Source organism: Phyllostomus hastatus, unplaced genomic scaffold (genome assembly GCF_019186645.2).
Source record: "Phyllostomus hastatus isolate PE091 unplaced genomic scaffold, TTU_PhHast_1.1 phas_scaffold_216, whole genome shotgun sequence".
In the NCBI taxonomy this organism is placed as follows: Eukaryota; Metazoa; Chordata; class Mammalia; order Chiroptera; family Phyllostomidae; genus Phyllostomus; species Phyllostomus hastatus.
Genome location: NW_025334018.1, coordinates 17,233,174 through 17,258,687, shown reverse-complemented (window position 1 = coordinate 17,258,687; position 25,514 = coordinate 17,233,174). Strand labels below are relative to the sequence as shown.

Here is a 25,514-nt window from a genome sequence, read left to right as displayed (position 1 = left end):
TTAGAGAGAGAGGAAGGGGGAGGAAAGAGAGAGAGAGAGGCATCGGTGTGAGTTTGCCTCCCAAAGGCCTCTCAGCTGAGGACCGAACCTGCAACACGCTGGTGCCCAAGGTGATGCTCCCACCAGCTGAGCTGCCCAGCCGGGGTGCCATCTGTGACTGCTCAAGTCACCTTCTCTTTTTCAAAGGGCTGGCTGCTCTGTGCAAACGGCCATATTGCAAATACGAAGATGCAGAGAAGACTGACCACACTACTAGGAACCACTGACCACTGGAATATTCTAATCACCACTGAGGCAGGTGGCCTGAGCTCCCCCACTTTCCCTAGAGAAGGATGTTTGGGAGAAGGTCTGCCCCTCCGACAGGCGACAGACAGGCCAGGCACATGGGTCGGATCACCACCTGCAGTCTGGCTCCTCCCAGGCAGGAGGAGCCATCCGCTGTCAGCGCCAGGCTGCCCGCAGGGGAGCGACAGCGGTGTTGCCACCCTGGGCCCACACCTGCAGGGGCCCGGTCACACACAGTCGGGGGCACCCAGGTGCTGGAAGGAAACAGACACCCCCGTGTTCGAGAACTCGTCTGAGCCCCCCACCCCCATGACCGGCCGGGGCTGGTCTCAGACCATGCGGCTTCTTCTCCCCAGTTCCCTCTAAAAGGAGGATTTAAACTCCGAGACTAACATCATGCTAGCTAGACAACTAGAATAAGGAAACACCACTCAATCAAATAAAAAATTTTTTTAAAAACTTTGTATAAACCGCATGAGGTTTAGCCCTACAGTAAGGTGACCAACCAATCTGGCAATAAATTAACCTGTAAATTACATCCTAATTTATTTTACTCCAAGGAGAGTCTGGGAAGCCCAAGTCATCCTTACAAATTTAATAGTGTACAAAATGTCACTTATTATTTGACGGCATGAAAATCTCCAATTCTTAACCAACGGCAACTAAAAACTAAGTGGGAAGTCCTTGAGCTCTGAATCCGGTGTGTGAGCACACGCCACAAGAACACCTCTGGCTCCTAAAGCAAAGCGGAGAAAACCTGTGTCTCTGGAGGACAGCAGTGGGTGTCCTGCTACAAAGGGGACAGCGTGGTGCGAGGGGAGAGCTCTGGACCAAGGTCTAAGGTCCACCTCTGTCCCTGGTTAACCGAAAAAACACACACAAAATACTGAACCTCTCCCTGATTTTCTGAAATTTTTAAAAAGATAATGCCTCACCGGACCCCTTAAGAATAGAATGTGGTACTATTCAAAGGCACTTTGGAAGCTATAAAGCACTCCATAAGAGCAAGGAATTATCCTAATATCTTACCAGACTCTAAATACTCCTTAACACAAAGGACTCAAAATCTGAAATCTTCCTTATAATACTCAGAACCAGAAGAAAAATGCTATGTGTAATCCAAGTAGAAGATCTCAAATCGATTATTAAACACCTTGAAAATGAAAACTCATTTACTGTCCGTGGAGATGACAGCAGCTGGCATCACACCCTGACCATAATATCGGGTGGAAATTAAACACTCCACTGAGCCAGCCATCTCTTTTACCTGCAGATTAGCAGCCAACTACACTAGTTAATGAAAGAATCTTCCCCGATGAAGATTGTTTTTATTTATTCAAGGGAAAGAATCTTCAAAACACGAACCTGGAGGAATACCTATCTCCAAATATCTGAAGAGGTACCCCATAGGAAAAAGAGATAGGTTCTACAAGTAACATTAGGAGATCACAGGATCATACCTGAAAAGACAGATTTTGACTTACTATATGGAAGAGCTTTGTACAGTCAAACTAAGCAAAGAATGAGCAGAGGTAGTGAGTTCCTCGTCACAAGAGGTATTCAAGCATAGGCTACACTGGGAAAGAACTTGTAGGAAAGTCTCAGGCATTAAACAGTTGGAATAGAATAACTTGAAACTCCTCTTCAGAGTGTTTTTCAGAGTGTTTAGGAGTTTATAAAGCAGCATGGTTTCTGAGGGTCTTTATCACTACAAACTGGTGTTCAGAAAATACAGGAGGAAATCCATCTAGAACAAATTAATTTTTCTATATTATTTATCAGTGGCAAACGGTGATTTTTCCTAGTTATTTAAAGCAAAAAATATACACTTAACCTGTAACAACTTCCTGTTTTCTAGATGAAGAGTAAAAGCCTTCAGGTGCAAATGCCCTTCTTAGCTCCCTAGAGGGCTGGTCACTCTTTCGGTATCTTCCCAGCAGCACCACAGTGCATTGGGCTTCCCTGTGTTAGAATGTCCAGTTCTGTGCTCCTCCACCAAAAGAATGCGGTATGACCCGTCTCGTGTGTCGTGCAGTCTCCCACCACTCTGCACTGCCAGAATAATGAGGCCTCCAAAACATAAGCCTTGTTAGAACATCAACTGCATGAGGGAAGAAAACGGTCTTATCTCTGGTGATACCCTAATGCTGAGGGCAGTTCCTGGGCATAGCGGAGACCCTCAAGAAAGGCACGAGCCAATGAATGAAGGCAGAGAGACAATACCCAGTCTCACTCAGTGACCACTGTGGCACGCCTTCCTCATCTCTCCCCGAGACGGCTCTGTCTTCCTGCCCCATTCAGAGGGAAACTGAAGGTTCTCCCTTATCTCCGTCGTAAGGACGGCCAATCTTCAACTGCAGCTTATTTTGTATCGTGTAGCCCACATTGGTAATTCCCACGCTCTAGAATTTTCTTACCAAGAAATACCCTGAAAGTAGCACAGGGGACAGTAACAGTTAGGTTCAGGCTTAAAGCTTGCTCGCCGTTACGGAACTCACTTCGCAGAGGCCACCACGCACACAGACCAGTCACCGTAACCCACGACGCCGGGACAGACTCAGCCTCTGTGCCCGTCTCTGCGCCACCCAGACAGGCTGGAGCCGGGGACGGTCACGGCCGGCCGGGGCACACGCTCCTGGCTGCACTGGCACTCGGATCAGAAGGAGAAAACGCAATAGAGCAGAGGCTCTGTTGTCAAAGCCCGGGGACAGCGGCACTGACTGGGCTCACCTGTTCCGCCTGCATGTCATTTTCGCCCCAGCAATGCCTGTTTGTCGACGGAAATGTCGATACGTGTCCATTCTTCCTCCCGCCTGTGACTTACTCCCCCTTCCCTACAAGCACGCTTGGGAAGGCCAGAAAAATGCCAGGTGAGCACTAAATATGCCCAGACAGAGAGGGGCGAGGCTGATGCCCACCAGGCAACAGCAGAACAAGAATACGATTTAATATTTACTCCTGCTTCGCCATGCATGAATTGCTTTTACATGTTTCTAGATCACACGGGTTACTCAAAACTTCCGTTTAATGACAGCTGTGATTTTTCTGAGCACCGTCCCGTGTCCTGCCTCTTTTACTGCCACCAGGAGACTGCGGTTCAGCTCCCCCCACTCTCTTCACTGCCAGCCCTGAGGGTTAGAGACGTGACCCTGCAGCCAGGGGGCGGCGGGGGCCGGCTCAGCTCGGGAGGTGAGCGTGACTAGGTCAGCGCCCGAGACGCCGCACGGCCCAGGGGCAAGGGATCGTGTCGGCACGGGTTTCATAACCATAAACAAATCCTCCAGATTACAAGCTGGTAACGAAAGCCTTTCAAGGAGAAAGACTAAAGGGTTGTTTTTAGAGAAAGTAATTTTTAAATAATAGGCATGTGGACAAACGAATACAGAGATGCCTCGTGGAGGAGGAAGCTTCAGTAGTTACGCAGGTACGGCCGCCAGTTTCCAAAGAGGCCCTGACCGGCTCTGGGCACCCAGCGAGTGCCCAAGCAGGTGCCACCGCCGTCAAAGTGTCACCCCCATGGGCAGCCCACCCAGGCCGGCTCACCGTAGGGCCGACTCTTAACACGACCATCGTATCTTCCTTCACTTCCTCCAGTTCTCCCGGAAGGAGAGTTCAGAACAAGCAGCGGGCACAAGGCCAGCACTGCTGGGGAGGAAGCGAGTTCAAGGGCACAGAGAGCCGTCCCCGACTACACACCCCGCCGACCCACGGGCTTGGCGTCTGGGGACAGTGGGGTCGCCCACGGCTGTCACGGACCCGGATTCTGTGGGCCTCGCTGTCCTTCCCCATGCACCACGTAATAACCCTTGGTGAAATTTGATAGCTGACACTCAGTGGGACGGTACAGGATAACGCCAAACACAGATCCTTCACCCAGGCATCTGGGTTTGGGTGGAGCAGAGAACATTCTGCAGGTAAATCATCAGGATGACCTAAATAGGAATTAGTGCTAATAAAAAAAAATCACCCTTCCACAAACAGCCACGCCACAGCTCCAGGACAGCTGAGCTCACTCGGGGAGGGCGGTGCACACACCCTCTGTTCCCGAGGCCCAGCTCACCCTCCCTGCGCCGTGAAACCGGGCCGGCTCACTCCAGCTCCAGGTCAAGTTCGGCCGGCCCGCCACCCGTGGCTGGGACACAGCCCACTCCTTCGGCCGTGTGTTATCTACGGCTGTGCTACCTCCGCAGTGGCAGGATTAGGAGTTGTGAGACAGAGCACTCGGTCCACGGAGCCCTGAATGTTGGCCTTGTGAATGCTTGCAGAGAAAGGACGCGGCCCCCTGTTCTGAGAGACGAAGTGTGTGGCCTCGACAGACACTCACTCATTTACTGGAGAAGACCCAGACAGACTTCCCGACGAAGCACATGAAGAGGGGGGAAGAGGAGGAGGAGAGGGAAGCAGCGGCATGACCACCCAGCCAGCAGTGGCGGCCGTTGGAGTCTGGGTTTGCTAGAGAATCCTCTGATGCCTTTGTGCCTATTAGAGGATCCTCCTCGGGGCAAAGATACACACAAAGTCTTTTACATTTGCACAACAGAATGTCCAAGTGGCTGCCAAATCTTTGACATTGTACATATGGGCCTCTCCTCGATCAGCAAAGGCCATCTTCTCGGGAGACGCCTAACCACACGTCTTCACCTTAAATCGACCCGTGACCGAGCGGCTTTATTCCTGTAAATCCCAGGATGGCCAGCAGAGACGCTCTCTCTCTCTCTGGCCAGAAGCGTTGAAGGCACACCTATAGGAACCACAATAACCAAAAAAACCCCAACTTCATTCTGTACTTAGCATTTCAAAGAATATACAAGGGAACATAATTCGGAGTCCACAGAAATACATTTCAAAAGGCCCCTTTCCAAATCCCTCAGACTCCAAAATGAGTCCAGACCCTCACTCCCTCCGAAACCCGAAGTTTTCTTTCCACTTCCCCAACCCATAAAACTGTGTTTCCCCTTTCTCTCCCAGTAGTAACCCTGTCGTTCAAACTAGCTCTCCTCCCGGGGCGGGGGTGGGGGGGAAAGAATCCCCCTCCTTTAGGAGGAGAAAAAGAGAGGTAAATGGGGCGGGCAAGTGACAGACTCTCTCTGTTGCGTGTGGGGACTGCTGGGCGGGAGGAAGGCTATCCGCACGACACTCGGACGAGGTCTGTCCTGCTGTCCAGCTGCAGTCGTGAGAGAGGACGGGAGAGGCGAGTCTATGCAGGCATCAGGAGAGGCCTCTCTCACCAGGGACTTTCGGAGTCGCCATCCGTAGGATGAGGGGCCGGCTCCGCAGGGAGCAGGAGGCACGGCTGTCCCGGGGAGGGAGCCCTCCGGGGTGAACGCCTGAGGCCCGTGCACTGCTCCAGGACTGGGCGGGACACGCTCGTCCTCACCGCGCACGCCGAGCGCAGGGAAGGCTCACGGGAAGACGGAGCGGGAAGACGGAGCGGATGAAGCCACCGAGGGCCTTCTTAGGTCCTGCTAGGACGTCTGATATCACACAGGACGCAATCAATAGCCAATGAAGGGCTTCAGGTCAGGCAGGACCCAATCAGATCGCCCTGGATGCTTCCTGAAGAGCGGACTGACTGGGAGGGGGCGGGGAGTGACGGAGGTGTGGGGGGTGAGGATGAGGGTGACCCACGGCGGTCAGGTTTAATCCGCAGAGATTGGTGAGAAACCGATTCCATTTGCGGCAGAGGGCGAGTCTGGGGCCGCCATCGGTTCATAACGGGGTAAGTGCATTGGGAGGAAGAGATTATCTCAACAGCAATATCAAGAATTCAAGTCTTCAGACTCAATCCATTACACATTAATCAGAAATGATTCTATTTAGAAGTTACAGTATTTAAATTCAATTGCAATCGCTCCCTCATCGCTGGAGGCCCGGGGCTCCCAGCCGCGGCTGGGAGCAAGGCAAGCGCGCCGTCCACGTTTGCAGAAGGAGCGCGATTTCCTCTGGCAATTATCTCCCTGGTATCCAGACTACCCGGGCAACATCTTTAGATTAAATCAAATTATGTTTGATAGAGTATAATTGTATATGTAAACCGTGAGGCGCACGCCCGTGGCTCCGAGGGTCCCCGCGGCAGAGGGCGTCCTTCGGGAGGAGGCGCCAGCCCCCCGGGGGGCAGAGCCGGGGAAAGGGCTTGGGGACGCCGTACGACTGACCTCTGGCTACTGAGGCTCTCCTTGTTAATTCTGGGGCATGCGTGCGGGCCTTCTACAGCGAGCGACCTCGAATTCCTTCTGGGAGTAAACGGCAAATGCATTACAAAGGAACACTGCGGCTCGGGTTACACGGGATCCGTGGGGCGTAACGGCCACATGGGCACCCCCGGGGCCCCCCTCACTTGGAGAATGCTCCTTCGCCGGGGTTCGTCTGGGAGAGGAGGCTCGGGGGCTGCCCCTGGACCACCCATGTGGCAGTGCGGCCTGGTCTCCAAGCCCCTCCCCAGCTCTGGGATTTCCACACCTTTTCTTCTCTTCTCCCCACTCCACCTACTCTCAGCATTGAACAGGTAACCCTCCTGGGCTGCTACTTCAGCAGACATTAATGATTTCTGGGCTGCTGCCCCTTAGATAATTCACGTAGCCTCGTGCCTGGCCTACGAGACCCAGTGAGGGTTCTCAGACAGCGGTAAGAATGCGTGTGGGCCATCAAAGGGGCTTTCTTCACTCGAGGGAGTAACTATGAACTGTGAGAGTTGCAAGCATTAGGTCCCAAGTGCCTCAGGAGAGATTCCAGGCAAGAGGGTCTTCTGGTTCCGCCCAATGAACACTACAGAGTCTGGTTCAGAATCTACCACTTTCTACTGCAGGCAGTACTCTTCTGCACCCTATTTTTTCTTTCTCTAACTCATCCATTAAAAAAAGTGTTCTTATCCTATCACCCCATTTCTGTATTTCTGAATTTGACCCGACTTGGACTTAACTTCTGAAACAAAGACACGTCCCCACCCTCCAGGTCCAGTCTCCATGCAAAGGAAAAAGAGACCTGCATCCAGGTTGAGACAAAGGACGGCAGTCCGGGTGCTCATCATCTCAGGACCTTCATGCACAAGGACCACGCTGTGACCCGAGGCCTCGGACTCCACCGTGAAGGCCCTGGCCCCGAATGCGCCCACCGTTGCTGACATGCTCCTGCGATGGCCACTTTCCTGAGCTGCGACACGCATGGGACAATGTCACTTGCGTAAACCTAACAGAATCCATGCACACCCACCGGGGACGAGGGGCTGGGGGAACACGGACGCGGCTTCCCAGCAACATTTCGATCCTCGCTATAGGCTCTCGAGACCACGTTCTCTGACGTCACAGGAACTGGCTTCTGCTACTGAAAACACTTGCCGTCCTCTTTCACAAGATAACGACGTGGAATTGTGGGAAGAAAGAGTGGCCAAGGGCCCTTGGGAAATGAATCAGAGTAAGTGACGTGTGTCCATCAGTCTCTGAAAGACTCAGACGCAGCCCGTAGAGCCAGGTGGCCAGGACTACGGCTCTCGGACGCCGCCCGGCCCAGCGACTGATCCAACAGACTCAAGGGCAAAGATAAAACAACGACAACAAAACCTCCCGCTTCCTGCCATCTCCAAGTGGGTCACCGCCGCTGTTCTCCTTGCTCGGCCTTTCCCACGGAGGCTTGCCGAGCTCGGATGTGGCTCCCGCGTTTCCTAACTGCTGCAGGTGGCTACGGCCAAAGGCGGCCAGAGGACACGGCCCCCGAGCCGGGGCGGGACGTGCCTGGGGAAGACGGGGGCTGAGGGGCAGGCCGCCGCCCGGGGGGAGTCGCGTTGCTGGATACTCGCTGTTCTGTCGGTTGTCATGCTTTCCTGTGGTCTTTTTGAACGTTCTAAATTAAGAGCGGTGTTCACGCCTTAAAGGTGATTTGCAATTTTTTGGAAATAAAAATGATCCAATCATCCTATAAACAGCGGAGTTGCCATCTTCTCTAAATAGAACTGGCAAGCATTTCATCAGCCTTAAAATATCACCTCCCTCGATTCCCCACCAGCCTCCAACCAGTGCCTCCCTCTCCTTCCCAGAGTGCCTGCAAGCGACACCCTAGAACGTTCCAGGAGGACCCCGGGACCCGCACCGGTGCTCAGGAGACTTGGAAGGAGCCGGCCCGTGGGCTCAGGGCTCACTGATCCCCCGCACAGCCGTTCACCCTGCGGGGCCTCTCCATTCTCTCTGTTGTTCTCCGCGGCCGGCCGAATGGGAGAGTACTACGACTTTAGCGAGTGCGGTTGAAATAGCAAAAGGTGGACCATGGGCAATGTCTTCTGATTATTCTAACGTGCCGAGCACAAGACAAGGCAGGGCTGGCTGTCTTACAGAGGGGGTGCGGGGTTTTCCTGCTGAATCAGCTTCAAAGAAGGAGGGGAAGAAATAAGATCATGGAATATTCTGGGGCTTGGGAAAAAACCCTGAGTGATTTTATTTTGCCAGACACAGCATAACCCCCGCATGCAGAAGCCCTTGACGTCGCCTCTGAGTAATTCTCAAAGAAAACTACGCGCTGCCTTGGCTAACTGGCTGCCTGGCTGGGTAGCTCAGCTGGTTAGAGCATCGTCCCCATATGCCAAGGTCGTGGGTTCGATCCCCAGTCATGGCACATGCAAGAAGCAACCAATGGCCCTGGCTGGGTGGCTCAGGTGGTTAGAGCATCACCCTGATACACCAGCGTTGAGGGTTCGATTCCCAGTCAGGGCACACACCTGGGTTGTGGGTTCAGTCCTCAGAGGGGGCACCTATAGGGGCAATCTATTGATGTTTTTCTTTCACATATCTCTCTTCTCTCTCTTCTTTCTCTCTCTCTCCCTCTGTAAAATCAATGAACATATCCTTAAGTGAGGATTAAAAAGAAGAAGACCCAGCCCTGGCTGGTGTAGCTCAGTGGATTGAGCTCGGGCTGCGAACCAAAGTATCGCAGGTTCGATTCCCAGTCAGGGCACATGCCAGGGTTGCAGGCCATGACCTCCAGCAACCACACATTGATGTTTCTCTCCCTCTCCTTCTCCCTCCCTTCCCTCTCTAAAAATAAATAAATAAATCTTGAAAAAAAATGAAGATCCAACCAATAAGTGCATAAATACATGACAAATGTATGTCTATGTCCCCCCTCTCTCTCTCATGCTCACTCTCTCTCAATGAATTAAAAATAAAAAAAATTTAAAAGACACTTCCACCGTCTGGCATGTACCTGTGTGGTCAGTCCTCGGAACCCTCCACTACTGACAGCTGCTCACTTCCATGGCCATCCCACCGTCCTGCTGAGACGCCCGGAGAAGCCTCACAGACGAGGGCCCCAGCCGCCCTGCGTGCGGCACAGCCACCTCCCCTGTGGCGGACCAAGCTCCGCCCCCAGTGTCATCAGTGCGCACCTGGAGGCAGCCCCCACAGGCGACCGACAGCTCCCGTCTCTCCCCCTTCCACAGTAACGCAGCCCCGGTTCTCGGCCGAGCACCGTCCTGCCTGGAGCCGCGATTGTATTCCCCGGGCTCCCTTGTCAGATGCGGCCACGTGACTAAGTTCGGGCCAGTATAACGTCACAGAAGTTTGTGGCAGTTCTGCCAAGGATCCTTAAGCACGAGGGCCCCCCTTCTGCCGCCTGGAATGGGGATGCTACCGCTGGCACTCCAGCAGCTGTCCTGGACGGCGAAGTCGCCAGCCTTGTGGACAGAAGCCCAGTGCTGATGGAGGCAGAGTGGGAAGATCTGAACCCGGGGCCTGCCGGTGCCCGCGAGAGCCGCCATCCCTCCCTCATCTGCCTGCCCCAGGACCTCTCACATGACAGAGACGTAACCACCGTCTCGTCCAGGCTTGTACCCAGAGTTCAGCTGCATGACTCACGGCAACGGAACAAAATACAGGGCAGGGCAAAAGTCGGTTTACAGCTGTGAGCACACAGAACCCAGAGTTTATTCTTGCATTATCACCTATTAATGATGGCATTATTTTCCACACGAACAGCTGCAAACTTGCGTTTGCCCCGCCCTGTGTTAGCTGATACTCCCACCCCACAGTTCAAGTCCGCGTGTCTGCTCTGGACAAGAAATTCAACTTCCCTCCTCTGCAGAAATCCCTTCACTCATCTGATGATTATATGTTTGAACAAATACCAGCCCAGCATTTTCCCCACAAAAGCAAAGGCCTGAGCTCAGCTCTGCCTCTGCACATTGTCGCCAGCCCCTGCCTCCTGCTGCTCCAATTCTACCTGCTCGACTCCGAGAGCCGCCCGTCGCTGGACACCTCACGGAAGCCGCACACGAGGTGTATGACGTCACCAGCTTGGCCGCCTGCGCCCCAAACCAAAGGGGTCCCTGTGGCGTAGCCACTGAATTAATGCAATGTCTTTTGTTTCATTACTGCGATAAATAACAATACATTGCAAGAGCTGTAACAGTACCCTGGAAGATGCCCTCTAACTTGATAAGACTTCATCAGCCAAAGTATCACAGGTTCGATTCCCAGTCAGGGCACATGCCTGGGTTGCAGGCCACGGCCCCCAGCAACCGCACATTGATGTTTCTCTCTCTCTCTTTCTCCCTCCCTTCCCTCTCTAAAAATAAATAAATAAAATCTTTAAAAAAAAGACGTCATCGAACCATGCTGAGATCCTAAATACAAGACGACATTCATAATAACAATGTTAATAACAGTGGTAATAACAGATATCACTATTGTTTAGTGCCGTGTGACTGCTGCTGTACTGTCTGGCTAGCACTCCGCCTGACACACATTCTCTGGAATTCAAGTTACTCTTACCCCTGCTTTACAGAGGAGGAAACCAGGGCTCTAAGACATTAAATAACGTGGCTAAGACTCGGCAGCCAGCTCACGACAGCGATCACCGCTGAATCCAGAACAGTCTGTATGCTTAAAGATATTTTAGCTGCACAGGGCTATCACTCAAAATGGTACATGAAATAATCTTAAGAAAACCCCTATGATCTCACTGCAGAACTGGAGTAAAACAACCCAATCCCACCACCATTTCATATTAGCACGGGCACTTCTTAACACAAAGGGAAGAAAAATGAAAAACCTGATAGGATTTGTCCGCAAATGGTAAATAATGCCAGAATACAAATAAAGCAAATCGCAAAAGTGGTTTTTCTTTCTTCCCCCTTTCGCTAAGTTTCAATTTCAAGGTGACCTATGCGTTCCCATAACCAGGGTCATTATGCACCTTTTAATCCATAAACCTCAGAATGGAAAAGAAACCCCTCTAATGGCATGTTCTGGTGTAATTACATCTCTTTGTGCCATTCCTTTGGAAGCAGGTCTGAGTTATTTCCCACCTCTTTGTCGAGCTTCTCCTTTAATAAAAGGAAAGAACCCTGAAAGAAATCAAGCCCTTAAAGCGTTCATTGACTATGTCAAGCAATTTATCCAGGATTCAAACAATAAATGAGTTAAAAACAAACGGGGGAAATCCATCTTTCTACTAAAAATAAGGGGTGTGTGTGTATGCGTGTGTTGGGGGCAGGGGGTTTAGTCAGTTTAAAAATACATACATATTAAAAACATGGTAATTTCATTAAAAGTTTATCATTAGAATAATTAATATTGCCATGGGCCATGGAAAGCTACAGAATTAGAAGACACCCGGGAGGAAAAAGTCAAAGAGAAGGCTAGAGCGCCCTCTTTCTTTTCCTTGAAGAAGTTCACCCGAACCACTCTCCTCGGAGACCCACAGCCGCCCACAGAGAGTGCAGAGGGTGCAGGCAGCCTGCGAGCAGAGGCCGCGAGCACCAGAGCACATTTCCCGGTGGTTCATTATTCACAAGAGATTTAGGCAATAGGGGGGAAAGAGCACTTTGAAAAGTAGAAATACTCACAAAGCCATTTCAAACTGTTCCAGCCACTTTTTCTTTAAATCTTTTGTTTTGCAATAAAATTCTAACCCATTTTGTCCTTGGGTATGGATGAGGTAGAAGCCATAAGACCACTGTTAAAATCAATATTCCTCAGGTTAATACGATCATTCAGTCACGACCCCATGTTTCCACATCCACTAAAACACCACCACAATCCTCCACAAGCCTCTCGCACCGCTAACGAGCTGGGACCCATCCAGGCCGCTGTGGGCAGCCTCGCATCTAGAGCCATTTCTATGCCGCATGCATCTTACTGTCCTGATCATTAGGCACTAGAGATGAACCTATCAGCTGCGACACTGGCCAATTATTTCCTAGTCAATGTCTAGAAACAGAAACACCTGAATCGATGAGCTCCCGAGAATGCATTAGCGCCCTTTCTTTGCACGTTGCACGTTATGAGCAAATCACAGTCATGAATTTCCAAGAACCCACCTTTTTGTTTTCCTTATCGGTCGTGGGGTTGTTGGCGATTTTGTACTGCTGGAGATCTATTATTTCCTTCATTTCATAGTTGTCGCCCTTCCTTTTGCAGACGATCACCGCCAGGTCAAACAGGAAGATGTGCCTGCGAGAGAGAGGTCGCTTTAACGTGGCTCGGAAGCAGGTGCTGGTCAGTGTGAATGTAACCAGCCCCCCAAACACCGTCGTCCAGGTGCGGGAAAGGCGGCGGCCACGCCGCGCTCGGAAAACGGTGACTGGGGCCTATTTCATCCCCTCGCTGAATGAAGGGCCTCCTTGGGCCTCAGTTTCCTCGTTCGGAAGACAGGCGAAATCCTGAGAACACCGGGCGCCCCGCCATGCAGCCGTAAGAAACCACTGAGATCAGCCACGAAGTGTTGCCCTTGAACAATTAGTTTTTTTTTTTTAGTTTAAAAGCTAAACACGGACAGAAGAATATTAATGAAAACAACAGCCGTGAAATTCCTCGGACGTTATCAGGAGTCAGGCAGAACGCCTCGGGCATTCACGCCGTCCGCAGGGATCCTCTGTGTCACCAGGGCCCGGCGCGGAGGTGACAGCTGAAGTGCATCGCAGGGGAAACTGAGGCTCAGGGAGCCGACAGCTCAAGGTCACGCTGCTGCCGAGCACCCGGTCTAACCAGCCCGTGCTTTTACCCGGCAGGTCGGTCGCTCCCCGCGACTTCAGGGACCTGCTGAGAAACAGCCTGCGTGGCCCGGGAGCCCAGGGTGAACTAGAAAACTTGCGGTTACATTTACACGTTGCTGTTCCTCTTCTTTCTTATTAAAAGCGATGTAATAGGGGTGGGGGAGACTTTATAATCCCGTCATCCAATACCAGTACAGAGTTGTATCTTTTTTAAAACACTCAGTGATTCCCACGCACACGTCTTTAAAAGAATGATAAGGACGCGTCTGTGTGGCTTTAACACTTGCATCACTTTCAAAGCCCGTTTTCCTGGAGATGCTGAAAGGCCGCGTGTGTGTCTCCCGGGAGCTACCTGCTGCGAGCCTGGACGTCTGGGTGGAAGTACGGGCTGATGCTGCCCCCTGCTGGCGGACGTTCTCATTTCCAAAGGTTCCAGAAAACGGCCATTTCAACCAAAATCACACACATATGATTAGGGCCAAGCTTATTCATCTTCAAGGGCTCCACCTACAAACTTCCCTCCAGAAAGTCCCAAGAAATGGTCCTCACTTAGACTTCTTCCTTGTGACATTTTGTATTATTTTCCGTTTTCTTAAATGTATACCAAAAAAAAAAAATAAAGCAATTGTGTTTCTAACGGTAGCTACCTATTGTTCTGTCATCTCTCCCCTCATTTCAATGTGCACTTTGCTTACCCCAGCTGACATTACATACTTGCCATTTCCTACGAAAGGATTTAAGTTTAGAGAAGTCAACAGACACCCCAACAGAGAGGGGATACCTAACATATCCGTATGAGGATTTTTTTGATAAGAGAATAGGCTGTTTGTCCCCTTGTTTTTCTCCCTTTGTTTCCCTCCTTTGTCCCGGAGAGACTGGTTGTAAGGTCTCCTTGGCCCTCTGGCGCTAATGGCCTGTTTTGGAGGTGCGCTCCGACCCCTGCTCACCTTTCCTGCTTGGCGTGCTTGTCTAGGGTGGTTATCCGGATCTCCCCATCCCCCTGCGGCCGCCCAAAGAGCAGGACCGGCTGGTTCTGAAACATACAAGGCACAGGTCTCGGTTTTCTCATAATCACATAAAAACAGGATGTGAGTGGGGATATTCGTTAAGAAACAACTACTTTATGAGACTATACATTTTGTCATTTTCACATTCTTAACACACTCATGTATAAAGCTCGGCTCTATATGATGCACTTTCAAAACCAGTCCGTCCTCGGTCATCCTCGGAGGTACACTGAGGACGCTCATTCATGTTACTTAGAACCCTGATCAGGAAGTCAGCTGCCCAAAGAGAGAAATGCCTGTAAGAGTTCGAAGCACAAGGAAGCTAGAGCAACAAATATGTAGCGGCCACCCACTGTGTGCCAGCCAGACCCACTGTGTGCCAGCCACTGCAACGGGGCGGAGTGATGCAGCCCCGGCCCACACGGAACATCCGGGTCGGGGACAGCTACTTACCGAAGTCTGTCCGTACAAATAAACGCGTGATCGCCAGGAAGAAAGAGGACAGGAGACACGCAGACTTGGGGGACCCACTTCAGTTTAGGGAGATCTGACCGAGATCTCAAGCATGCAAAGTTCTAACTAACTTAATGATTAAAAATAATGAACCATTATAGGTTTCTCCCGTATCTTGGCTATTCTAAATAGTGCTGCAGTGGACACAGAGAAGTAAACCAGACAGGGAGAAGGCAAGGACCCCATGATTTCACTAACATGTGGAATCTAAAAAACAAAGAAAACAAACAAACAAAACAGAAATTCATAGACACGGAGAACAAACTGTTGGCTGCCAGATAGGAAGGGGGGCGGGATGGGTGAAAGGGGGGAAGGGGTCAAGAAGTACAAATTTCCAGTTATGCAAACAGTCACAGGGATGTAAAGTGCAGCATAGGGACTGTTGTCGATAATCGCCGTAACTGTGGTGTCAGATGGGCACCTGACTTATCAGGGTGATCACTTCATGAGTTATATGAATGTCTAACCACCGTGTTTACTCTGTTGTTCACCCAAAACTAATACAACATCGTATGTCAACTGTAACTGAAAAGTTAAAAAATTTAAAATAGAATAAGGAGCCATCTCCCCAGAAGCAAACAATAAAAATAATTTTAAGTGTTTATGAGTACCTACTATACAAAGTGGTGAGGGAAAAAAGAATTAACTAAAAATTAACACTAACCTATAGAGATTACATCTAATAAAAGAGACAGATGCAATTAACTACACTATAAGAAAGTATAAAAATAAGTGTTCCCTATCGAAATCTCAATTTTTTTTCAGAAATAGAAAACTCCATCCTAAAATTCATATGGAATCTCAAGGGACCCTTAATAGGCAAAACAATAGGCAAAGTTGGGGTCTCATGCTTTCTGATTTCAAAACTTGTTGTAAAGCTATCATAATCAAAACAGTGTGGCGCTGGCACGAAGACCAACGTTGAGACGGGTGGAACAGAACGGAACACCCAGGAAGATGTCCTCACACATACGGTCAAATGCTTTTGGACAAGGGACCCAAGGCCACTTGGTGGGAATAGGACAGGCTTTCCAACAAACCATGCCAGGGAAACTGGATATGCACTGGCAAAGGAACGCACTGGAACCTTCCCTGACAATGTATGCAAAAACTAACTCCAAATGGGTCAAATTGCTGAGCATATAAAATGCCGAGGAGAAAACAGGGGACGGTTCATGACACTGGATTTAGCGGCGATGTCCTGGATCTGACACCAGAAGCACAGGCGACCGAACCAAAGGTTGGGAAGGTGCAATTGAAAGTTTGGGGCATCGCAGGACACAATGAACCGAGTGAACAGGTGACTCGCTGAGTGGGAGGAAACGCTTGCAAACAAAAGTGTGGCAAGGATTGCTATTCTCATCAATGCACAGAAGGACGCATGTATGAAGAGCTCTTACAACCCAACGACAACCAAACCTAGCGCCGTGGTTCAAGAACAGCCGAAGGACTTGAGCAGACATTTTTCCAAGGAAGATACGCAAATGGCCAATGAGCACATGAAAAGTTGCTCAACACCACTAATTATTAGGGAAATGGAAAGTGAAAAACCACAGTGAGATACCACTTCACAAGCACGTGGATGGCTATTATTTTTTTTAAAGTGTTGGTGAGAATGGGGGGACACTGGAACCCCTGTACACTGCTGGCGGGAATACAAAATGGCGGGAAGCCCTATGACTACTCCTCAAAACATTAAACACGGAGTCACCACGCAATCCGGCAACCCCGCTCCCGGGTGTAGCACCAGAAGGCGTGAAAGCAGGGTCTGCAGAGCGACTGCTGCGCCCACACTCACGGCGGCCCTCCTGACGGCGGCCAGAGGGGGTGGCCGCCCGCGTGTCCACACACAGACAAGTGGATATGGATATAAAAATGTGGGGTGTGTCCCAGCAATGTTATATTATTCAACCTTAAAAAGGAAGTTCTTGTTTAAAAGAGAAAAGGGGGCCATTCTGACACCCGCCACAAGAGAGGCACATGGAAGGCCTCCGCCCCAGGAAACGAGCCCATCCCGAGAACAAGTGGTGCGTGGTTCCCCTACACGTGGTCCCCACAGCGTCAGACCCTACGACAGGAGGGGGGTGCGTGCCAGGGGCTGGGGCGCGGTGATGGAAACACAGAGCTTCGGCTTAGAGACAAGAAGGAGTTCTGCCCTGGCTGGCATAGCTCAGTGGATTGAGCACGGGCTGCGAACCAAAGCATCACAGGTTCGATTCCCAGTCAGGGCACATGCCTGGGTTGCAGGGCACGGCCCCCAGCAACCGCACATTGATATCTCTCTCTCTCTCTCTCTTTCTCCCTCCCTTCCCTCAATAAAAATAAGTAAATAAAATCTTTTTTAAAATTACCATCTTAAAAAAGAAAAAAGAAGAAGGGGTTCTGGAGGTGGATGGTGCTCTTGGCTGCACAGCGATATGAACGTCTTCATGTCACAAAACTGTACATTTCAAAATGGTGAATTCAATGTTCCACGTATTTTACTATAATTTTTTAAAAATGCTAAGTGGCTGTCCAGGCAACGTGCTAGGTCATCACAAAGAGAAAGGGATCATGGGAGATTAGGGAAAAGATGTGTTTAAATCGGACCTTAAAGGAACTTTGATCAGACATTATGGGAAAAGACATTCTAGGCTCTGACAATATTACGATCCAAGGCGGGGCTATTTTTAAAAAAAAATGTTTTGCAAACTGGAGACCTTCCAACACAGCCGGGCAGGGGCGAGGTGGAGTGCGTGGGCAGCTCAGGAAAATCACGGAGGGAGGTCAGTGTCGCGCTAAGGAACGCTGACCGAGTCCTGCAGGCGCAGAAAATTCTGACCAGTTTGGGAAAGAGAGCGAACTGGGAAAGCCACCTTCGGAAATGCAACTGTGGGAGGAGGTGGGGACAGGTGACTCACTGGAAAGGAGGCAGGTGAGGTCCCGAAGTGAGGAAGCTGTCGCAGACGCGAAAAGAGAAAGAGACACAAGATGTCTCGGAGGAAGACGCCATACGACTGCTCTACCGAGCACAGCACCTCAAACCCATTCATCCGTCTCCATTTTCACCCCCCGCAGCTCAACCCCGGCCTCCCTCCCTCCTCTATCTCACAATAACCTCAACCACTGGCAGCATCGGCTGCTGCAAGGGTTTCTTGAAATGCAAATCAGACTGTAAAACTCTGGAATAAAACCTGCAAATCACAAAACCCCACCTCAGCCCCAAGTCCTAGTGATCTGCAGGGGTGTGGTGTGGGGTCCTCCCCACCCACGCCCCACTTCAGAGCCCCCCACTCTGCCTTAACCTCCTGCAACCCTTACCTTCCAGCGTCTGGCCCTCCCCTGGCTGTTGCCCCATCTCTGGGCGTTTCTCCGCCTGGAATCCTCTCCCACCCCCCTCGTCCCCCAACCTTGTGCTACTGGCCTCTTCTTACGCTTCAGGTTCGAGAGGCAGGTGACTCAGAAGGGTCACCTGGCTTTTCCTAACCATCGTATCCAAACCGGGACCCCCCCCTTCCATCCTCGGTTGTGCTGTCTCAGTAGAGTACATCCCCGCAGCCCTGTCTCAGAACAGCATTTTTAAACCCGATCAGTCCTGGTGCCCCCACCAGGACACCGTGTGGTTCGGAGTTACAGCCCCAGCCCCAAGCAAACCGTCCGGCCCGTGGTCGTCCCCCAGCAAACGCACACAAAACGAGAAAACAAACAGGAATCAGCCGCAAGCACGTCCCGGATGAGGCAGAGAAGAGGAACGACGGACTCCGAGGCTCAGGGTTTCACTGCGGGGGAAGGAGACCCACAAGGGGTGGCGGCAAGGCCCCGGACAGTGGTGTGTCACAGGTGCCCCTAGACACCCACGTGGAGGCTCCCACGCAGGAATCGGAAGAAAAACGAGACTTGGAAACTTTATCTTTTTTCTTCCAACGCCACTCTGGGAGAGGCCCCAGTGTGCCGGGTAGGGGAGCTGGGAGAATGGCTGATAATTACATACCAGATTCTCTATGGAGAGCTGGAACTGCTTAATTTCGCGAAGGGTCTCATTATCTCTCTTCACTTCATTCACGTACTGTGCCAAGTCCTACAGGATAAAGAGACGGGGACAAAAGGAAGGTGCGATGAGATCGGAGAAGAGATGAGGACCGGCTGAAAGAAAGCACATCATTAGCCTCACGAGCGGCAAAAGCAGACCGCGGCTTTCCCATGGCAATCAAATGAGCGCCCGGTCCATCAAAGCTCCTCGTCAAGAGTGACTTAAAAAACGTTTGCAGGACTGACCGCGGGGACGGCTGGAGCGTTGTCACCTCCACAGGCCCAAGAAGAGTCAGGGTGAAAAACAAGATACACCCCCACGCAGAACAACAGGTCAGGAGCCTCTGAACTCCAAACACATGAGCAACAGACCCTGAGAGAATCACATCTTACATGGGTTGGAATAAGTACAGTAATAAAGGCTCACTGGAGCCCTGGCTGGGTGGCTCAGCTGGTTAGAGCATCATCCTGATATACCAAGGTTGTGGGTTCGATTCCCAGTCAGGGCACATACAGGAATCAACCAGGGAATGCATGAATAAGTGGGACAACAAGTAGCTCGCTCGCGCTCTCTCCCTCTCTCTCTCTCTCTCCCTCTCTCTCTCTCCCCCCTTCCTCTCTCTCTAAAAATCAATAAATAAATTTTAAAAGGTTAAAGACTGAGCAGGGAGGAGAAAGTCACTAAAAGCTAGACAGTGAATCCAGAAGGACCATCTTCTGCAATCAGTTAGTCTTCGATCCAGAGAGCATTCAGCCAAGGAGCCAGGTCCCTCCTGAAGACTTACTAAGGAAGGAGAAGGGAAGGAGAGACAGTGGGGAGAACTCGGCAAGTTACAGCGACCAGGGAACGCCGGCCCGGCCCTGCGGCCCCACGTGCCGCCGCCGCCTATGTTAAAACATCTGCTCCCATTTGGGGGGAAACATCAGCTAATCTTCCCACCCTGTGGCCAGCTATTTTTATTTTATATGCTCTAGATTTTTCCTGTTTTCTAGGTCCTTTCTCCTCCTCTATTCTCTCCAATTCCTCTGAAACAGTAAGGACAGAACTCGGACAAACGGCAGCCTCTGACTGTGTCCCAAATGAAAGTCAGACTTTTCACAGGCTGTATCTACACTACCAACGATCTCTTTAAAAATGAGACTTGGCATGATTCTTTCATAACGATAAATGACTGCGGGGTGCTTCCTGGCAGGGCACTGGAGCCAGCTCACTGGCCGAGCTACCTCTGACAGGCGCGGGCACACAGAGAAGGCGCTGTCATTGTCCTCAGCAGAGTCACGCTGGCGTTTTGTCTGGAGGTCACGTCTCCTTACGTTTTAAATTGGGGACAAATATTTCTTTCAAAGTCCAAGTCCAGCATAACATGGAGACTGGGTTTTATAGATTCCCCATATGTTCAAAAAGTCTACCTCCAGCTACTTGTTGATCTTGACTTTCAGATTTACCTGGAAATAGGAACCCAAACTGAAACTCACGGGTGCTGGTGCACGGCACCCACCCACGGGACCCTGGCAGATGGCCTCACACGAGAAAGTGAGCTACACCCGCGCTCTGAAGTCGCCGGCTTTCTGTTAGTAGCCACACGGAGAATGTCGCAGAGTCAGGACATGACATCATGCCTGGTGGCGATGGATGTTGTCATTGGTTCATAATTAACAAAAGTTATTTTAATATACTTACTGGTTTTACGTGTTTTCATCTAACAATTAAATTCATGCAAGTATATCCATTTCAGTTCAAAATATCTAGCTCTTGCCCTGGCTGGTGTGGCTCAGTGGATTGAGTCCTGGCCTTCAAACCAAAGGGTCGCCAGTTCGAGCCCCAGTCAGGGCACATGCCTGGATCTTGGGCCAGGTCCCCAGTAGGAGGCGTGCAAGAGGCAACCACACATTGATGTTTCCTTCCCTCTCTTTCTCCCTCCCACCCCCCTCTCTAAAAATAAATAAAATCTGTTTTAAAAATGTCTAACTCTCCCACCAAAACTATACAAATACTAATATATATTACAGTGTATGTTAACATGCCACACACATGTATGACAGTTTGTAGTCTCTCGTCTCTGGGCAAGAGTGAGAAACACAAAGCAGGTCATGGCGCGTAGCTTTACCTTCATAGCATCCAGAGCCAGTTTCAGGTTCGCCTTCTCGACGGGGTCGGTGGTGTGCTTGACCAGTTCCTGTTTAGAAGATACAGTTCAGCACTAATGTCATCAAATTAACACCCAAACATAAGAAAGAAAACACCTAACAACAAGCCCTTGAACGCAGATCTGGTGCGGCCGCAGAAAGGACGGCGTTTCCTCAAACGACTAAAGAAGGACCTGCCTCGTGACCAGACCGCTGGAGCGCAGCGCGCAGGCCTCACGCATCTTCGCCCGCAGCCCTGCTCTCGCACGGCGGCCCGTCCGTCCGTCGGTCTCACCACGGCAGCCAGGGCCGGCGCTGTCTCCCAGACACCCTGCCGCGATCCTTCCCCCGGAGGCCGTCCTCCGGGCCATGACCTTGGTCGGGTCCCTCCTCTCCCGCGGGTCACCATCCCAGGTCTCTGCACGGTCTCCCGACCTCCCCGCTGCGGTCTGTCCACTCCACGGACAGCAGAGCCACGTCTCTACAACGGGGGCCAGACCCTGTCTCCGCCCTGCTTAGACTTCGGTTCAAACTCATACCACACGTATTCAACAAATTTCTAGACATCAGACAAGTCAATTCTACTCTACACTATTTTGAGATGGAAACACACGTTCAGAATTTTTATGTAGGTGTGGCACCCCACATAAACTGTTTCCTGTTTTAAGAAATCACCATGGGAAAGAAGGTATTCTCTGTGACAATTTGCCTGTGCAAATAACAGCGAAATGGATGAAGCCCTCCAGCTCCACACCTGCCGCGCACTGTCAGGGGCGTCTCCGGCCCTGCCTGCCGCCTGCAGCTGGGACCGGCCGTCTGTGTCCGTGGAGTTCTGTTCACACTACAACCTCTCCTTCCTTGTAGACACACGCGGTTGGTTCTAGCCATGCCTCGTTGTTTTCACATTTTCTGCTCCTAAGGACTGTTCTAGTATTTCACAGTGCACAGCTGTATTAAACTTACTGGCAAGTAATTTTTAAAACTGCTTGATCTTTTACTTTTACTTTTCTTTTCCTTCCTCCCAGCAGCCCATATGTAGGTGTCACATTAATCCTTGAAGAAACATACAGTTAATGCACTACAACCTCAAAAATTCTATGTTTCTGCCCTGGCTGGTATGGCTCAGTGGACTGAGTGCCAGCCTGTGAACCTTAGGGTCGCTGGTTCGATTCCCAGTCAGGGCACATGCCTGGGTTGCTGTCCAGGTCTCCAGTAGGGGGCGCTCGAGAGGCAACCACACATTGATGTTTCTCTCCCTCTCTTTCCCCTTTCCTTCCCCCCTCTCTAAAAATAAATAAATAAAATCTTTTTTAGAAATTCTGTTTCAAAAAATGCCCGATTCCATTTAAATCTCCAAGGCCTAAGAATCCAACTCATGCTACCCATCATCGTGGTTTCATTTCCTGCTTTATTGAAATTGCTAATGGGTAATATCTGTACTGTTTCTATCTAAATCTGCTAAACAAGCTCATTATTCTAGCTTTCACCTTACTCCGAGGCCTTGTCTACAAAAAGATGGGGCAGGGAGACTGAGCTAAACCAGCTACATAACGGATTTAACTAAACGGGGGTTTGTATCTCCTTATAATTCAACAGTTCAAGTTCAAACACTTCTCAATGACGGTTATCTATATAAGTCAAAATAAACGTGCGTATTTGCAACAGCCAAAAGGTAAAAAGCACCCAAATGTGCCTGGAGGGGGGAATGGACAGACAAAAGTGTGGTGTGTGCCTAGCGGAATATCACCCGGCCTTAAGGAAGGGCGTGCTGGCACGTGCTACCTCGGAAGGAACCCTGAAGATAAGGCGCCCACCAGAGGGCAAGGACTGGATGGTTCTGTGGATGGGAGGCACTCAGGTCAGTCAGTCACAGGGGCAGGGGGTGCTTGCTGCCAGAGGCCGGGGCGAGTTAGTGTTTCCTGGGAGCGGAGCTCCAGTGTGGCAGAGGAGAGAGGTCCAGAGGCGGAGGGGGTAGCGGATGCACAATAAGGTGATGTGCTTGGTGCCACTAAACTGTGCACTTGAAAAGGATGAAAATGGTACATTTCTGATCCGTGTTTTCCTACAGTAAAAATGTGTATGCAGTGCCTAGTAAGAAAATTGTCATGGAACGAAAGGTACTTTTGAAATTTAAAATATAAAACAGTCTGGGAGGATTTAGGAAAACATTTGCTAAATTTCACAGAAGCACAGTCGTAGTTTACACGTTGGTAAGTCTGTCTAAACCTTATAAATGACGACAATAGATGAGTCTTGAAAACTGCACCTTCTCAATTCTTCAATTGATATTTGACTATATCGAATTACGAAATAAATTGTTATCTCATTTTGGACACGTTTTTAGTTCTGTGATGTCTCAGAAACGGATTGCCTTAGTCTTTCTTATCATTTTTTCATAAAATCCAATTTGATTAAGTTGCTCGGAGGTTAGGCCTCATAAATGTTTTAATGCGTTTTTAAGAAATAATCAGGGTTTGAATTTTTCTGATTTCTCAGTAGAGCAAAAATAGAGATGACTAATAATTCTGCGGCTACGGTTTAAGAAATTTAATATACAAGCTGTACAAAGCACAGGGGACTCAAAATGGTATTTCACATACAGGTAGTAGGTCTTTGTAAAATAACGCTCCACGAGCATCAGCAGAGTTGACCGACCAACACGGTGAGACATTTCTTTGGAGCGGAACTAATGGGTCTCCTGGCACCGCTATCGGATTACATTTATAAGACTCCCCGCCCTCGTTAGAGGACTAACCAGGGAAACCGTAAGCTTTGGGGTTATAACAAGAATCACTTCAAAATCAATGTAGCCTTATGATCATGTACGGCAGCAGGAAGCCAAACAGAATGTGACACAATTCTGTTCATGAGGCAAAAGGTCGAACAGAATGAACCTGCAAAATTCAGGTGCATCACAATATTGAGATTTTAATAAGCGATTATTACTCACTACAAAGGACTTGGCTGAAGGGCTCTTTTTATTTGTTTTGCCTTAGTTTTTTTTTTAATTTTTAAATTTGTTTGGAGCGGTTCTGTTTAAAGGACACGGAATGCGACTTTGTGAAAGATGCAGAACCGTCTTTGCTAAAAGGAAGGAGAGGCTCCAGCTGTTCTACTACTTCCCACTCAGCTCTACTAATAATTGAACATTGTACCCTGACTGGTGTAGCTCAGTGGATTGAGTGCGGGCTGCGAACCAAAGTGTCACAGGTTCGATTCCCAGTCAGGGCACATGCCTGGGTTGCAGGCCATGGCCCCCAGCAAGCGCACATTGATGTTTCTCTCTCTCTCTTTCTCCCTCCCTTCCCTCTCTAAAAAAGAAATAAATAAAATTTTAAAAAATAATAATAATTGAACATTGTAATGGGGGTCAGGCCCCAGACACGGAGTACCTGGTGTGTAGATGATGCTTCATGAACATTGTGTTGAATGAATACATGAACAAATGAACAAACAAGTTTGACTCACACACCTGGAGGAGAAGGTGATACTTCAAGACGCGCTGCATTGGGACCACGAGCAAATCTCGGAGAGTGAATTTCCCGTTATTGGCTCGCTTGGAACATTCCTGGTGAAGTGATTTTTAAGAAAAACATTTGTTAGAAACTTTGCTGCTTTACCAAAGGGAGTCATAAAACAGCCATGAAAAGACGCAAAGGCCATGAACAAAACTGTTATTGCGTGATAGATATCTTCTTTTCCTTCTTAACAAGACTTCTTTCTAAAAAATGAAAGTACCTTCAATTAAAACCAAAAAACCTAAACCGACCTTGGAGCATTTCGGCTCTAAACACAGATCAGTAAGGAGGACCAGGGTCTCCCTCCACTCACACTGACAGCACTGCCTTCCATGAACCTCACCCAAACTCCACCCCCACTATCCGCCTGTGCCTTCCCCACCACCACACCTCGGTTCTTTTCCTCCCCCGCAACAGCCACGTGCTCTGCCAGTTTCCATCCAAATTCACCACCCTCTGCAAGAACCATACTTCTGGGCCTTTTGTAGTAATTCCAGTAGCAATGGTGCTCTCTCTCCCTGTGTGCCTTGCAGGTCTTTCAATCGTTGTGGTCCACAAGACCTTCCCCAGTGCATCTCCCGTACCTCCGAGAGCCTAGTATTTGCTTTATAAGTATTTGCTGAGCCGATGAAATGGAATGATCAACTACGGAAATAGCTCAAGTAGAAACCTAACAATTGGATTCAACATTTTGAAAGCCTCAGGGTTTGTTTGTGTGGTTTTTGTAATCTCACACTCTTCTCTCTTGAAAGTTTATCTTAAACTAGCGTTGACTTATTTGTTCTCTGGGTACTAATCATGACCTTGGGGAAAACAGTTCAGAGTATCAAAGCCTGTATTTAAATCAAGGTTGGCAGCTCTTGGATGTGCAACCTTCGAGCAAGCTGCTTTTCTGATTTTACTGTTTCTCACACATCTATAGTGTAGTTCCAAAAAAAAGAAAACCAACAGCCTTTATAAAAAGATTATTATTAGCAGGCAATTTAATGAATCCAAAATCCTCAGGCAATTGCCTATCCCAGACCACGGAATTGGGAAGGAGTTCGGGAAAGGAGTTATGTTTGAGGAAATACTCCT

The 25,514-nt window shown here is 49.8% G+C and overlaps 1 protein-coding gene across 3 annotated transcripts in view; it reads right to left on the bottom strand.

The window, feature by feature from the left end:
* VAV3 (vav guanine nucleotide exchange factor 3) overlaps positions 1-25,514 on the bottom strand; it is a 263,079-nt gene that overhangs the window by 110,430 nt on the left and 127,135 nt on the right. For all 3 annotated transcript variants that reach the window (XM_045816668.1, XM_045816669.1, XM_045816670.1), the window contains exons 10-15: positions 24,392-24,487; positions 20,901-20,969; positions 18,755-18,841; positions 14,212-14,297; positions 12,590-12,722; positions 12,116-12,225 (exon numbers count right to left, since the gene is read on the bottom strand). In XM_045816668.1, the coding sequence (XP_045672624.1) occupies positions 12,116-12,225; positions 12,590-12,722; positions 14,212-14,297; positions 18,755-18,841; positions 20,901-20,969; positions 24,392-24,487 (581 nt within the window). The remainder of the gene's footprint in view (positions 1-12,115; positions 12,226-12,589; positions 12,723-14,211; positions 14,298-18,754; positions 18,842-20,900; positions 20,970-24,391; positions 24,488-25,514) is intronic.